Source organism: Rhinichthys klamathensis, unplaced genomic scaffold (genome assembly GCF_029890125.1).
Source record: "Rhinichthys klamathensis goyatoka isolate OS25496 unplaced genomic scaffold, OSU_Roscu_1.1 h1tg000051l_1, whole genome shotgun sequence".
NCBI classification, from domain to species: domain Eukaryota; kingdom Metazoa; phylum Chordata; class Actinopteri; order Cypriniformes; family Leuciscidae; genus Rhinichthys; species Rhinichthys klamathensis.
This window is the reverse complement of record NW_026606597.1, coordinates 332275-347770: the sequence shown is the minus strand read 5'-3', so window position 1 is coordinate 347770 and position 15496 is coordinate 332275. Positions and strand designations below refer to the sequence as shown.

Genomic DNA, 15496 nt, shown 5'->3' with positions numbered 1-15496 from the left:
GTAGCTGTCAATGGAGGGACAGAAATCTCTCAGATTTCATCAAAAACATCTTCATTTGTGTTCCGAAGATGAATGAAAGTCTTGCGAGTTTGTAACGATATGAGGGTGAGTAATTAATGACAGAATTTTCATTTTTTGGTGAACTATTCCTACAAGTATAACCTTTTACTATTTATAAACAGACTTGAGCAAATAATGTCAAATAATCATGTCTTTAACAATTTTAGCAAATATTTTTTGATGCAGGTCTCAAAGGTAGCCTTTTCATGTTATAAACCCTGTGAATAAATATCAATATCCGTAAGCATAAGCTAAATCTAAAGCAGGTGCTGAACTGAGAAATATAAAAAAAGCTTTGATCCAAGTGTAAACACAATGGTTAATTTACCTGAGAATTACATTGAATTACACCGTTAATCTTCGCTCTGAACTCTGAACGACAGCATATGGATGCCATAACCTTGCATTTCCATGTGTGCAAGATTATGACATCCATATGCTGTCGTTCAGAGTTCAGAGAATGAATCAGTTTGACAAAAAATAATAAGAGGCAAGGATGCAGAAAACATACAATGGGATCTGATGAAAGGCCTGTCTCTCTCTGGTGGCCCCAGGTCTCCTTGCCTCCAGTTTGGCCTATATACCAATGGAAAAAACAGGGGGGAAACATCCATCTCCTCTGGATTAAATTAAAAGACTTATAAAGAAAAGGTCTTTCAAAATAGAAAAAAACATTTATTTTCCAGCTGTCACCAGAAAAAATGAAATAGTTTATTGATGACAATGCTGATAAGTACAATGTCTGCTTCATGCAGGGATGCAGTTTCCATTCAGCATATTATATCTTGCAAGAGGATTGATGGATGAGATGAAGAGATCTTCCCCTTAGTAGAGGGGAGAGGAGGAGAAGTGAAGTGATTTTAGCATCTTTTCTCTCTCTCTCTCTCTTTCCATTTCCCACGTTCTCTTTCTGTAGACAAAAGCATGAATGATGACAGGCTACTGTAGTGTACAGGGATGATGTAAAATCATTTTTGCACATTAATCTGTTCAGGCACAAGAATGCACAGGGAATAATGTGGACCACATGTCTTTCCTAGCCTCATTTTTGGTCACTGTCTTTCATAGAAAGTGATAAACAGTTGAGAGTCATGCTGCCTGTCTTAGACATTTTATTCTGATCAGGAGTACTGTATGTCCCACTGTGAACTGCAATGAAGGCATATATAGAGAAGCTCAAATTGACCCCTGCACACAGACTTACTCTCATCAGATCCTCTGTTCCATGCCCTTCTTTCTTCAAAGTTAAGAATGTGTATTTGACAAATGGATATAGTTTCCTGCCCTTAACCGAATTTGAGAAGTCTAATGCATTTTATGAAATATAATAAAATGTATAATATATAAATTGTCTTGCTATAAATATACAAATCTACAATAGCATTCAAACGTTTGGGGTGAGAAAGATTTTTTTCTGGGGTGAGAAAGATTTAATGCTCATATGGCTGAATTTATTTGATTTAAACTACAGAAAACAGTAATATTCAGAAATATGATTACAATTTAAAATAAGTGTTTTTCACTTTAATATGTTTTAAAATGTAAATGAATTCCTGTGGTAAAAGCTGAAGCTTTCAGCATCATTACTCCAGTCTTCAGTGTCACACGACCCTACAGAAATCAGTCTAATATCTGATTTGGTGCTCAAGAAACAGTTCTTATTATTATTATCAATGTTGAAAATGGTTGTGCTGCCTAATAGTTTTGTGGAAAATGTGATACATTTTTCAGGATTTTTGATGAATAGAAAGTTCAAAAGAACAGCATTTATTAAAATTCTAGTAAAATGTATTACTGTCGCTTTTGATCACTTTAATGCATTCTTGCGGAATAAAAGTATTAATTTCTTTCGAATAAAAATATTTTTGAGTCCAAATCTAGAGGGATCTTGCATTAAATAAACTGGATCTAACAAACTCATATAATTATTACCTATATAAACTCATATCATTACTGAAACCATTTAATTCACTTATATGGCAACATACTGTTGCACAAAATGCAACACTGTCCAGACGTCCAGAACCTTTTGATCTTTTTCCCCCCAAACGTTCTCTTGGAAGACTTCATATATGAATAGCCACAAAAATGAGAACCTTACACATGCATGAATCTAAATATAGATCCATTGGCTGACCAGGGAAGAAGAAAAACCTAAACCTTTTACCTTCTTCCCCCTAAATTCTCTCCCACAGTGATTGGTCACTTTTTCCAAAGTGGTTTAAATACACATCTAAGGCATCCAGTCTGTTACTGAAACCAAATTGTCCCAGACACCATCTGAGAACAGCTTTACCCTTGAAAAAAGAAAGAAAAAAATCGAAGGGAAAAAAGAATAAGAAAGAGAGAGGGGAGTAGAAAGGTTCTAGTTTCCATTTAAAAGCCCTAACGTGGCAGACACTTTAATATTCTCTGTAATATCAGCAGGTCCTATAGAGTGGGTTTCCTGTGTATGGATTTCTTTGCCCAGATAAATAAACCTCAATACAGTGGCTGCAAGGGTTGCGCTGTGTGTCCAGGCCAGGCCTGCGCTGTTTTGGACCACAACCAAGCTACAGGAGCCACACCACAGTCATACTGACAGAGAAGCTCCAGTCTATGAGAATGTCCATGGATCCTGAAGACTAACAATCTGCCAGACCTTGACAGACCCATGGTATAGCCTAGTGATCGGGATGCATAAAGAGCTGTACACAGTGATGCAGGTTCGAATCTGCCCTACATCATGTTCTAGTCTCATTCTCCTATTTCTCTTCATTTGTCTTTTAAATACAAATCTTTCACATGAAGACCGCATCTTCACTGAAAACCTAAATGTACCAATACCTTGTAATGAAAATGCTGATTATGAGCATTGTGCAAACTACACACCACTTCATCTTCTAAAAACATGGGTGTTACATCCTATTGATCTTCTGATTATACTAATTTTATTATGCTACATGCTTGATGTTGTCACCAGACAATTAAATAAGACAAAATTCCAGCTACAACCTGCAGCTGCAATATAATAAGCCTAGTTCACACTACATGATTTTAAGCCCGATTTGCAAATCGTTGAGCTCACCGACAGGTCAGGGTGTTATTGCGTGCAAATCGCAGGGAGATTAGCGGGCGATTAACGCTCGCCAATCTGTTAGTATGAAAGAGCCAACAACGCATCAAAGACGCTCGCAGACGCCTCGCCGAGCCCAGAAAAATATCTAGCATGCTAGATATCCAGAGCTGTCGCACGACTCAAGCTCACGTGATGTCATGAGCTACAGCCAATCAGAGCAAGGCATGTTCGCGTGTTGTGTTCTTCTTCGTCTTCTTCGCTGGGTATTGGCGCGCGTGCTGTTTCACGCCATTTCCGGTTCGTTTTATCGCGTGATTTTTCGTGACAAAACGTGGTTTGTAGACAAGATAGAATCGTTGGGTGACAGAGTTGTTGTCAACTCGTGTAGTGCGTTACCTCCTGTTGCGGATCAATCACGTTGTGTCGTGTGGAGTGAACAGCTCAACAACTTGAACACTCCTGATTTCACAGAGAGCAAGTCAAGTAGTGTGAACTAGGCTTTACAGTCCTCTAAAAAACAATCAATGCCACATGCCCAGACACTGAAATCTCGATCAGATCGTGATCAAAATCAAAACATTTCTAAAGAAACATTTAAGTTGGTCTTGGTGGCCACATCTAGCATATCTACTGCAGACCAACCACCAAAATCTAATTCATAATCAAAACCCACATCACCAATACTGATGTACTACTAGACCCAGTTAGACATGCAGCTGTGTACAAGCCCACATGTGACAAACACCCCCTTCTAAACATCTGGTCACCCCTCCGTCATCCCTTCCCTCCTTCACAAATATTTACGTGAGGAACTGCCCTGATGCTAATGAGCCTCACTAATGCCCACTGGCGAGGATTATGGGCCAGCAGATTGACTTTTAATAAACTCCACATGCCGGAAATGCATCTTTCAAACCATTGCTTTGAAATGCTACTCTGCTTAAGATCTCATGGACTTTATGCTCTTACTGTATGTGCTGCACCTCAGGGACTGATATACATTCTGTTACACTCACAGATCAAGATTAAAATGACCAGAGATTGCTCATTTCATGCTGACTTTCCAACTGTGAGCACTGTGGGCTCATTGAAGGGCTGCTGAGAGATGGCTAGCAGGGGATGAGCCTGGTGGCCTTCGACTGGGTTTGTGGCCAAAGTAAACTCTCCGTGAGGCACGTGGCATCAGCAGACTGATATACACCACAGTCAGGCATTACTCACTAGCTCTGGAGTTCCTCACCCACACAAAAAAATCCTTCATTATTATTTCCTAAGTAGTACTCCAGGTAGAGGCATCTAAGATCACAATATTTTATCTTTAATCGCAGCCTGAATCAGCTGCTACTAACATCAAAGCTTTTACAAACTACAGAGATAAATAGAATACAGCTGTTTCTTTACACTATAAATCAGCCAGGAAACAAACATTTACCAAACAACAGCTATTCAACCGACATTTTCACAAATCGTTCCTATCGTGGATATCTCAAGCATCAAAATAAAACAAGTCCTATTTTAATCATATTAGTTGTGAATGCAAGTTTGCAGTCTGAATGGAATGTGGTGATAAAAATAGTGGACGAGAGCTGCATGCCAAAACAGTCCCATTCACGATCAAGTGAGTCATGCGAGTCGATTCTTTTAGTGAATCATTTAAAAACGTCACTAGTTTGAATTAGTCTGACGAATCCTTCACTGAATCAATCAGAGTGGTTACTGAATCAACATCTGATTCACTATTTGCAAATTATTGTTTCTTTCAGCTATGTCCGTCTTCAGTTCAGTATTTTTTTTGTACTGAAGGTTCATGAAACATAAAACGGAGTCGTTACTGACTGGTTGGGTGCAACAGACCCTCTACTAAGCCCTGTTGTCACATTTACCTGATCTCTCAGGAAAAAAAGGTACAAAGGTCAATGGAGGTACTACTGAAGTGAAAAGGTACATCTTTGTACCTTATTTACCCCTAAATGGTACATAATATTATCCTTTAAAGTACATATTAGTACTTTAAAAGTACATTTTAGCTATTGTACCTTAGGGGACTGTCCCAATGACAGCTTTGTACCTTTTTTTCTGCGCTTGCTTTCCTTGTTAAACATGAAGCCATAATCGATCACACTTGAGTGAATTACCTCAAGAAATGTGAGTATTATCTGGATTAACCAACTTTCTGTCATAGTCGGAAGGCTATTCAAACATTGTTGGATTTGGAAAATATGGAATTGTTCTATTAATTGGATGTCAGTGTGAACAGATTAATATTGTCTTTCAGTATGAACAGGTTGAATTTCATGCGGTTTTGATATGATTCCATCGCAACATTTGTACTAATTGTGCACCTTGCTTGAGCCAGAGTGTATTGGAGTTCAGGTCAATTGAGCGTCTGATTTGAGCAGAAAATCCATGTTTAGGTCACATTCAGCTGCAAAGTGAACGTAGAAGTTGCTTTGTATAAATGTGTTACTGTAATGTGAACAGGGAAAGGCTAAAAGGAGTACAATAGACAGTAGTTTGTACTAGTATAATGTTTACTTTGCTGGACTTGATTAAAATTGGCCTGGGTCACAGCTGGCTTACTGGCGACTGGTCAAGATAAGTAATAAACAAACTAAACAAAAAAAGCATGTTTGAACATACCAACACACACATGTTCTTTATCTCTCTCTCACACATTAGTCCTTGATCAGTACTAGTTCCATCAACAGTTACACATTAATTTCCTTATCTTTTAGCCAATCAAATTACATAAAATAAATATTTGGATATTCTAATTCTCATAGCCTTCTTAATTTTGCAGATGGACAGACAGACAAATTAAATAAGACCTAAAACATGACTGGACTGGGGAGGAATGCAAATTTGATTTAAATTGTCTCAGGGACCTTTGACCCATGACAGCACTGAACTGCAAAAGTCCTTGAAATATGCTGTCAAGAGTGTCATTTCAGAAGTGAACTTTTAATCTGGCTGCTCACCAGATCTTTCCAATACACCGCAGACAATGAACTCCCAATATATCCCTGATAAAATCTCCTTGCATTTCAAAGTATGCAAGAGCTAGGATGGGAATTGGAGCAAGGGTAAACTCCAACCATTCCACAGCCAATCCAGCATCCCCATCTATCACAGGAGGTCAGTGTAGCAGCGCCTGACATTGGAAAGCAGACGTGGGAGATGCACAGTGCTGGGATACAATCACATGCGCACAAATCACATCCATGGCACTTATTCAACTCTCAAGTTGCAGAGTATTTAATTCAGTTTGGTAGTATCAAAGGAGCGTTTACTTACCGCTTTGCCTCTCTTAAATGTTTTTAATTGGAAACAGGCAACACACGCCAACACACTCACCTGGCATCACACTCCAGAAAATCCAGAGTAGGTGGGTCCAGTAGTACTCCATGTGCATGTGCGAGATGGAGAACGAGACAGAGTGCGTGTTAGTGTATGTGTGTGTGTGTGTGTGTGTGCGTAAGGATGGAATATCCTGACAGTGTGCTCTCCTGTACACCCAGCTCTGATTGACTCTACTGCTCCTAAAAACACTCTATATCTGAGGCAAGGAGGAGGAGACTGTGGCCAAACTAAAAGGAGGTGCTCATTCAGCCAACAGACAGATCTTCACTCGTTTTCTTTCTCTCTCTCTCTCATTTCCTCCCTCTTTGTCTGTCCATCTATGCTTGATTTAGGTCACTCTATTATGAGCTCATGCATTGCTCCTGAAAATGCTTTTTGAGAAGCATATGGAAATTCAGGTTTCAGGGATCACTGTACATCACCTCTATGGCAAAAACGGATCTTCCATAATCTTCTAATTTGCTTAACAAGCAGTTTAAACTGGATACTTTCGGAAAGATGCCCTCCAACTGATTGATGCAGAGATTTGTGGTTAACATAGCTGCATGTTACCATATAAAGCCCACTGACAAACTCTCAGCAGAACCTCAGACACCATCCAAACCACGCTATACCCAAGCATATAATTACAGATTATATAATAACTAATACTGACGTTCTGGCCGCACTAATAGTGAAATATGGCCCACCTCCATTTCAACTTGACCTTGAAAATAGCAAAACCACAGTTACTAAGTTTTGGTCTAAATGAACATGCAGTGTGTTGTAATCGTACACACCAGTAAACTACCAAACATGTACATAATATCCTGATTATAAAAATCACAACAAGAGCAGGATTTCTACGAGAACATATCTACTTCTTGCATTTAAGAAATTAAATGATTCTAAAAACATATTGATTTATGACTTATGAATTTATGATTCACTAGTATTATCCAAAATAATAATAAAATAATATAACATTATTGTTGGGCCTGTAGCAAATACACACATCTTGTTTAATTAATTCATCATCATCATGGTGTGTATTAATACAATTTCATTTTTTTTCATGGAGTTAAATTTATAAATTGTTTGTGTCTCTAGTCTGAAACCAAAGTAAAACATCTGATGAACATTGAGCTGATTTTACTTTAAACATAAGTGACCAAAGTAAAGGGTGCTGCTTTCATTAAGAGTACTTAAAGCCATCTTTTTTTTCCTTTCATCAAATGTTTTTATCAAAGCCAGGCATAAAAATTTGCAGTATAATTCCCCCTCTTTGGAAATGAGGCAGCTGTGAGTTATAAGTTCTTTCAAATTCTGCAGAGGACTGCATAGTCAAAACATTGAGCATAGCAGTTACTCCAACAGACAGATGCAGGCACGTAGTGAGAGAAAGAGTGAGACAAAGAGATGTTTAGGCCCTTGGTAGAAAGATTTAGTGAGTACACCTGAGCTCTGTTCTAAATGTGAATACCATCATCACTCATCGGCTAATATTAAATGCAGTGGGCAGACCAGGGACCGGTTGCATAAACATATGGCCATTATAATAAAGTACCCCTGTAGTCAATAATTGTATCCCTTAAATCTCATCTTTGATCACCAAAATTACATAAAAAAAAAAATCAATATTCAATTGGCGGCCCGGAAGCAACCTCCGAGTGGCCCAGCCCGTGGTCCCGCCAAAAATGCACATTCCTACGTAAATTCAAACAGTAGTACAGACCACGTAGCCTAGCAACATGCAAAACAATGCAGAGCGTGCCTGTAGAAGTCTAGATTACTATCAATATGTCTTTAACAACACTGAAACGTAAAATTGCCAATGAAAACCGTCAGTTTAACCCTGCCTGGACTGACAAATACTTGTTTATTTTACCGCCACATCCAAACGCCAAACCAATGTGTTTAATTTGTAATGAGTGCGTTGCAGTACTTAAAGATTACAATGTGTGGAGGCACCACATTGAGAAACACCAGACTTTCCGCACCGATTTTCCCAAGGGATCTCAAGAGAGGGCTGCAAAAGTGCAGAGTTTGATTGCATCTTACAACCGGAGCAGTACTACCATGGTGCGGTCATTCACTGCCCAAGAGAGAGCTACCGCAGCATCCCTTCGTGTTTCCTGGATATTAGCAAAAAAGAAAAGGCCGTTCACAGACTCTGAAACCGTGAAGGACTGTATGCTGGCCGTCGTGGATGAGGTGATAAATGACGATAAAATGAAAACGAGCATGGTATCCGCAATAAAAAACATACCCCTGTCAGATACTTCCAACATTCGTAGGGTTGAAATTCTTGCTGCAGATGTGTATGAAACGCTGTTAGGAGTCCTGATGAAAGCTGATACCATGTATATAGCAGTAGATGAATCCACAGACAAAACTGATACTGCTCAGTGTATACATGTCCGTTTTTTTGACAGCAAATGCTTCCGAGAGGAGCTGCTCAGCCTACTGCCGTTAGAAGGACACACAACTGGCGATATAGTCTTTTTTGGAAAAAAAATTGCTTTTTTTAAAGACAATGGTCTGGATATGAAGCGTGTGTGCATGCTTGTGACAGTTGGGGCTCAATCCATGACAGGGAAAGTGAATGGTTTGGCAGAACGTTGGTCCGCTGTTGCACCTCAGTTGATCTCCTTACACTGCATTGTGCATCAGGCGGTGTTGTGCGTGAAACTAAGCGGGGCACTCAAAACGACAATGGACAGCGTGATGGCTAAAATTCATTTTATTCGCTCCACATCAAGCCTCCAACACCGCTTATTCCGCATGCTGCTATCAGAAATGTCTGCTGAGCACCACGACCTGCTTTTGCATAATGACGTGAGGTGGCTGTCCAAAGGCAAAGCACTGGAGCGTTTCTGTGGTCTAAGAGAGGAGATCATAACTTTCTGCAGCAGCAGCAAGCAATATAAGGCAGAAACGCACTTGAGTCGCATACTGGACGACAACCTAGGGGCCCGATGCCTGCTTTCTGAGCAACATCTTCAAACACCTGAATGATCTCAATTTGGGACTACAAGGCAGAGACAAAACTGTCATCGACCTTGTGGAACAGATGCGAGCATTCCAAGTTAAACTGGACCTTTTCGCAACTGATTTGAGCACAGGCCGAATGCTGCATTTTCCGACACTCCGCAAATGCATCTCATCCACCGCACAAATCACGGATGTGATGACAGATTTCATTGCGAGGTTGAAAAAGAAGTTTGCTGGTCGATTGGATGGACTTGTTCTGCCCACAGAGGTGGCCGTTTTTGTCAGAGACCCGTTCACTGTTGCAATAGAAGGGGACTTATCCCCCAGAGCAAAGAAAGTGGTCCCTTCCATTGACGAGGGGAAATTCACACTCAAACTTGTTGACATGCAGTCATCTGTAACCGTGGCACAGGAGCTTTGCACTAACGGGCCTGCAATGTTTTGGACTGATGTCAACGTACATCAGTTCCCTAACATTAAGAAAGTAGCGATCGTCATGCTCAGTATGTTTGGATCAACATACACATGTAATTCAAGTTTTTCACACATGAACTCCATAAAAAGCAACTCTTGTTGCTCCCTGACTGACCGTACTCTCCACCAATGACTTCGGATTGCATTGACAACTTACAAGCCTAAAGTCACTGCTCTCGTTCAAAACAAAAAATGTCACTTCTCCCACTAAGTCAGCAGGGTAACTGTAGCCTACATCAATATAATGTGGGCTGTGTAACAAAGGCATGCCTAATCACACATGTGGTGATTTAAAATATGTTCCCTCGGTGTGCAGTACACCTTGTATTCATGTGTTATAGTTGTGAATACTGTGCACTTTTTATTTTATGCACTTTAAGATGATCCTGGGTCAAATGTGAGCAAGATGTTTATTTTGTTTCAAAAGGAAACCTAATGTTATTGCTAATAGCCTACTACTGTGCACTATTTTTGTTTTATGCACTTTGAGATATATAGCCTAGGTAGGCCTAGACAAGAGGTGCCTAGGTCAGTTTTTTTCCATTTGTAAGTGGAAATAGTAGGGGCTCCCTCAGATTCTGTTCAGTTAGCTTTTTTATTGTTTTTTATGCACCTTTTGCTGTGCAAACTGACCAACGTTAAAAGAGAAACAATGAATAAACATTACATGTTTTTCAATAAATTTGTTTGTGTTGGTTTTAAAATTTGTCATTACGAGCTGCTTCGCCACTGAAATGACTGGCCCAGCTAACCTTCTTGGTTTGGAAATCTGGCCCAACTGAATTTGTAATTGAATAGCCATGCTCTACAACATCGGACACATAACGATTGATTAGCCATTGGCTTGACTAGATTTTCAAATAGCTAATAATGTGTTGCTAATGTTACACAAACCATGTTCCCGTTCACCATCTCAGTCAGACAGCTTCCCTCTAAAAATCAGCATCCTTAGAAACGCTTTGAACAACCCAGAACGTCAGTGGACAAAGGCATACAGTTCATTATAACATCGTAATACACATCATATACATAATTCACCAGCTATATTGCTAAATGTGCATGATTTTTCATATCAAAAGAAAAATATTCCGGGATAACCTGGCTTCTCTTGAGACTCCCCTGCTTTGCAGTTAATGATAAAGCCAAAAAAAAACGTAAGAAAAGACGTAAGAAATACCAGAGATTTCAAACCGCATAGAGCAAACCCTCTTTTGGCATTAATAAAACATGTCAGGACTTACTAAAGACAGCAGTGAAAAAGTAAAGCTGAAAAGATGTGGACAGTTATTTTTACGGCTGACCTTATTGCATATGCATTTGTAGGAGTAGTTGTACGCAAAACTTATGAAATGAGAGTATTTAAATGAATCACGCAACGTGATTTACTAAGGTTTTGCGCTAGTCAGTTTACTGTTATTTGCGCCATTATTTAACGAAAAAAAAAGCATGTCTTAAACCAGACGTTAATTTGCACTGCTCTTGGTAGATTGCGATTATTTTTGAGTGTCGTCAGTATCACGCACTCTCACGCTAATTTGCCCATTTTGGTAAATCTGACACTTAAAAAGTTATGAACAGTCTTATAGAAAAACAATTGATGACTAACTTGTAAGACTAGTCTTGGCAGTTTATGCAACCAACCACAGCTTAACACAGATGTGTATACACTCATTATGGGTTTCTTAATTTTATTCGGCATTCAGAATGTAAATCAAATCCATTATAGACATAGGCTATATTTATATGATCCAATATATTTTTTACAATAATTCTAAAAGGATTCTGTGTTTTTATATGATGCAATATATTTTTTCCAACAATTCTAAAAGAATTCTGTGTTTGAGACTGGACAAAAAAAAAAAAAAATCATGCAGTGAAGGAGATAAACTATATAACTTAAAGCTGCAGTCTGCAGTTTTTCCTCTTTGTCGCCAACTCTGTTCGAAATCTGCAATTGCAGTTATTCGCGGAATTATTAAATTTACGTGAGTTGTACTTTGACACGGCACAGCGCGGATGAACACAATGTTTGAGGAGAGTGTGCAGCTGTCAGTCACCGCGCCGATGTGGATACCGACATTCAGAATCACAGATTATACTTTTTGGAAGTATGACCAACATAATAATTTTCAACCGAAAATATCATCTGAACAAGTAAGTAACATCCACTTTTGTTCTGGTTCTGACATTGCAGTAAATCGCGCTGATTAAATCTAACAATCGCTTATCATATCACGCAAAACCGTGCAAATTATACTTTGTTCTCAAATTGTTAATGTTAACAACGTCAGCATTGCGTGACTACATTTAATGTCCTTCCGATTTGTATCCTTGTTTTTGCATGGGTCCGGTTGCAGTCTCTTTTTTTCTGTAGCCACTCCGAAGTCCGAACGAAGCCTTTTGCATTTTACAGCGGGTGAATCTGTTGTCACTGGTGATTGTCGTTTGAACCTGTCTGGATCCGCCATCAAATTGATAAGTTTAATTATATCAAGTGCTGTGAGAAAAGGCTATAAATCTCCACCTCCAACATCCTCACACGCAATATAGCTTATACTAGCCGAGACTCCTTCTTTATGTGTACAGATGTGGCGTAATGACGCAAAGACATGCTCGAATCTCCCGCGGAAATCCACCAGTACCACTGGAATTAAAAACATTATTACAAGCTTACAGCAAGCAAAGCAGAGAGTTTTGAACACTGTCAAAACAGTGTTAACAGAAGGTTATGTATTATCAAATTAAGAGGGCAGGCCCTGTCTTTATAAACAGTGAAAATGTAACATAACATAAAATGGGTGGATTGGGATTGGGGGGATGTGTGAAAAAAAAAACAGTGTATTGTGTATCAATAAGTTTATTGTGATTGTCAAAACATTTGGTAACTAAACATAATTTTATTAAGTTTATTAACCATGTAAACAAAATGTTTACATGGTACAATGACTGGTATGCTACTGTTTTTATTATTGCTTAAAACTAATTTCACAATTTCAATTAAATTCTTGTGATTTGATTCTGATCTTGATTCAATATCAATTCCTTTGGATAAATATTAGGTACAGTAGATACGTTAATGTGTTATGTTAATTGTTCTCCAAAAAAAAAAAAATCACCTAATGCTGTAAACATACAGAGAGTCCTGTCAGCTGGTATTATTATTAAAGGTTCAAACTTTAACTCAAATTAAATATAATGCGTTTTTTTAATAACAACGTTATAACATTTTAACGATATAGGTAAAAATATAATAAATGTGTAATATAGTTATCATATTTAGCAAAATACTCCTCTCTATAGCAATTCTTTTAAGTCCAACTAACATGCGTGCTATGGGTCATTAAAAGGCATTCCTGAGGTAAATGTAACATTACGTGACATATGTTAATCTCCAGCTGTTTTATGGACATCTTTCCGCGGTTGAAAAACACTGATTGATCGATTTTATTTAATTTCGGTAAGTATCTTTCAAATTACATATTGATCATTAGTGTTTATTTACTATTAACTAGTAGTAAAGAGTAACAGATGATCGGTTCACGTGCCGCTTGAACTGAGATCTGTCAGCGATCTTTCACGTCACATAAGCGCCAAAACGGTGTTTATTGTTTGAATTTCGTAATAAAATTTACAGAATCTGAGAGCTGAGCATCTGTTTCAAATCAATAGTAACTTTCTCTGTCTTTTCTGTCGGTGTCAGCGTCCTCTTTGCTTCGCGATTTTTCTCTGCGTGAGAAAATGGATGTGTGGCGTGAGAGTATGAAGGTAAAAGAGTAGCAATACTCGAGAGCACGTAGATGTGAATTTGAGAACTTGTACAATAAATATTCGTACTTGTATGTGAACACTCACAGCTCCAATGTGAAAACCTGTAAAATAAAAATCTGAAGTTGAATGTTGAAATTTGCACTCGCAGACAATAGTCACAAACCTGTATTCTGAATTTGAAGCTGCAGACAAGTAGTCACAAATGTGTAAAATGCCATTCACAGAAATACAATGACAGTCACAAACATGTAAAATATATTTGCACTTCTTCTAACATTCAAATTCGCAGTATAACCTCAAATTGGCACTTGCAACTTCTCAAATCTGTCACTCCAAGTTCAAATTTCGCGCCTTGACTTTTGCTACTATTTTCGCAATATATGAGGTGCAAAACTAACTTGTGCACTTGCAACTCAGTAGTGGCGAGAGAGAAAAGGGGGCGGGAGCGGGGGTGTTCAAAGGAGCCGCTTTATTGGTTGGCGCCTAGCCAATGAAATGGGACTTCTATTGTACGCGATGATGTCACGAAACCCGGCTCCTCGTGGATATTCTGAAACGCTAACATGGCTTAAGGCCGTGTGTCCACCAAAGCGTTTTTCCACGCGCCTGGCGTATGTTTTCAATTGTTTTCAATGGGAGCGCCGCGTTTTTTAACCCTCTGGGGTCGGCGGTATCACCGGCGATACCAGCTGACTTTTTTCCTTATAAGAGACTCAAATTACTCTGTTGATTTTGATCTTACATATAAGTGTTATACATCATTCGATCCTGTTAAGTTTGTATTTTTTTTTGTGGAACCTCACAATAAAAACAAAGTGTTGTGCTTTTCGCCAAATAAAGAAAAATAAACATGATGCGCGTTCTGCGTTCTCTCTGTCAGTGAAGTCCATTCTGAAACGCGTCCGAAAATGAACTGTAACTAAGTCAATACTTGCCACAGATACATGAGACATGTGTCTTTTTAAAGCTTGTATTCTCTTCTTTTAAATTAAGTAATTTATTAAAAAAAATTATATTTCCAGTTTATGTAATCCGTTTGAAACCAAGGAGAGGTACAGTTTTTTCGTTCTCCCTTTATTATTTTTAATGAGCCGAGGCCGCCACGCCCCTAGCGCTTTTCACATGGTAAATAGGTGATCTAACGTTATGCATAGCACACGCCCAGCGATCAATGGCATAAAAACACGAAGTTTCTTCACTGATAGATTCATTGCGTTTTGAGGATGGCACGGTACTCCGACAAAGAGGCCCTTCAGATGATTCTGGACAGCGAGGAAGAATTCACTTTTCCTCAGAGGAAGATTATAACTCGGACGAGGAACGGTTGCATTTTGAAGAACGAATTGATCCCACGCCGAGGATAGGCCTACAAGTTCGGAGTAAGTTGTTTAGTGTTTTATCATTTCTTTTCTGATCGTATAGAGCTCAAATGAATTTTCAGACTATATTTTGCCTAGCTTTTGACATCTTACAGAAAAGATTGCCTCACAATCCCTAACATTCGCTCGTGTAAACTTTTTAAATGTGATATTACTCTCTAAACATATTTGTATATTAAATATATAGTTTTGATTAGCTTATGACAATGGAAGCTTTAGCTTAAGTTCTGTCAGGAAGACTCAATCAGCGCGCCATGTATTACCTCATCCCTATCCAATCAGGTGTTAACAGTCACAGTATATAAGATTGGTACTTACACTTGTCTGAGTTCGCAGATGCTGACGCTGCCATTCACCTCCATCCTCCCCAACCACCACCAAGACGGTACCTTCCCCTCCATCCTCCCCATCACCACCACCAGGA

General features: G+C 38.8%; 1 protein-coding gene across 2 annotated transcripts in view; it reads right to left on the bottom strand.

Annotated features, from left to right (window-relative positions):
* The window catches only part of itga11a (integrin, alpha 11a), a 63942-nt gene extending 57287 nt beyond the window's left edge, over positions 1 to 6655 (bottom strand). For both annotated transcript variants that reach the window (XM_056247938.1, XM_056247937.1), the window contains exon 1: positions 6473 to 6655. In XM_056247938.1, the coding sequence (XP_056103913.1) occupies positions 6473 to 6530 (58 nt within the window). In that variant the 5' untranslated portion in view covers positions 6531 to 6655. The remainder of the gene's footprint in view (positions 1 to 6472) is intronic.
* Positions 6656 to 15496: the final 8841 nt, after the last annotated feature.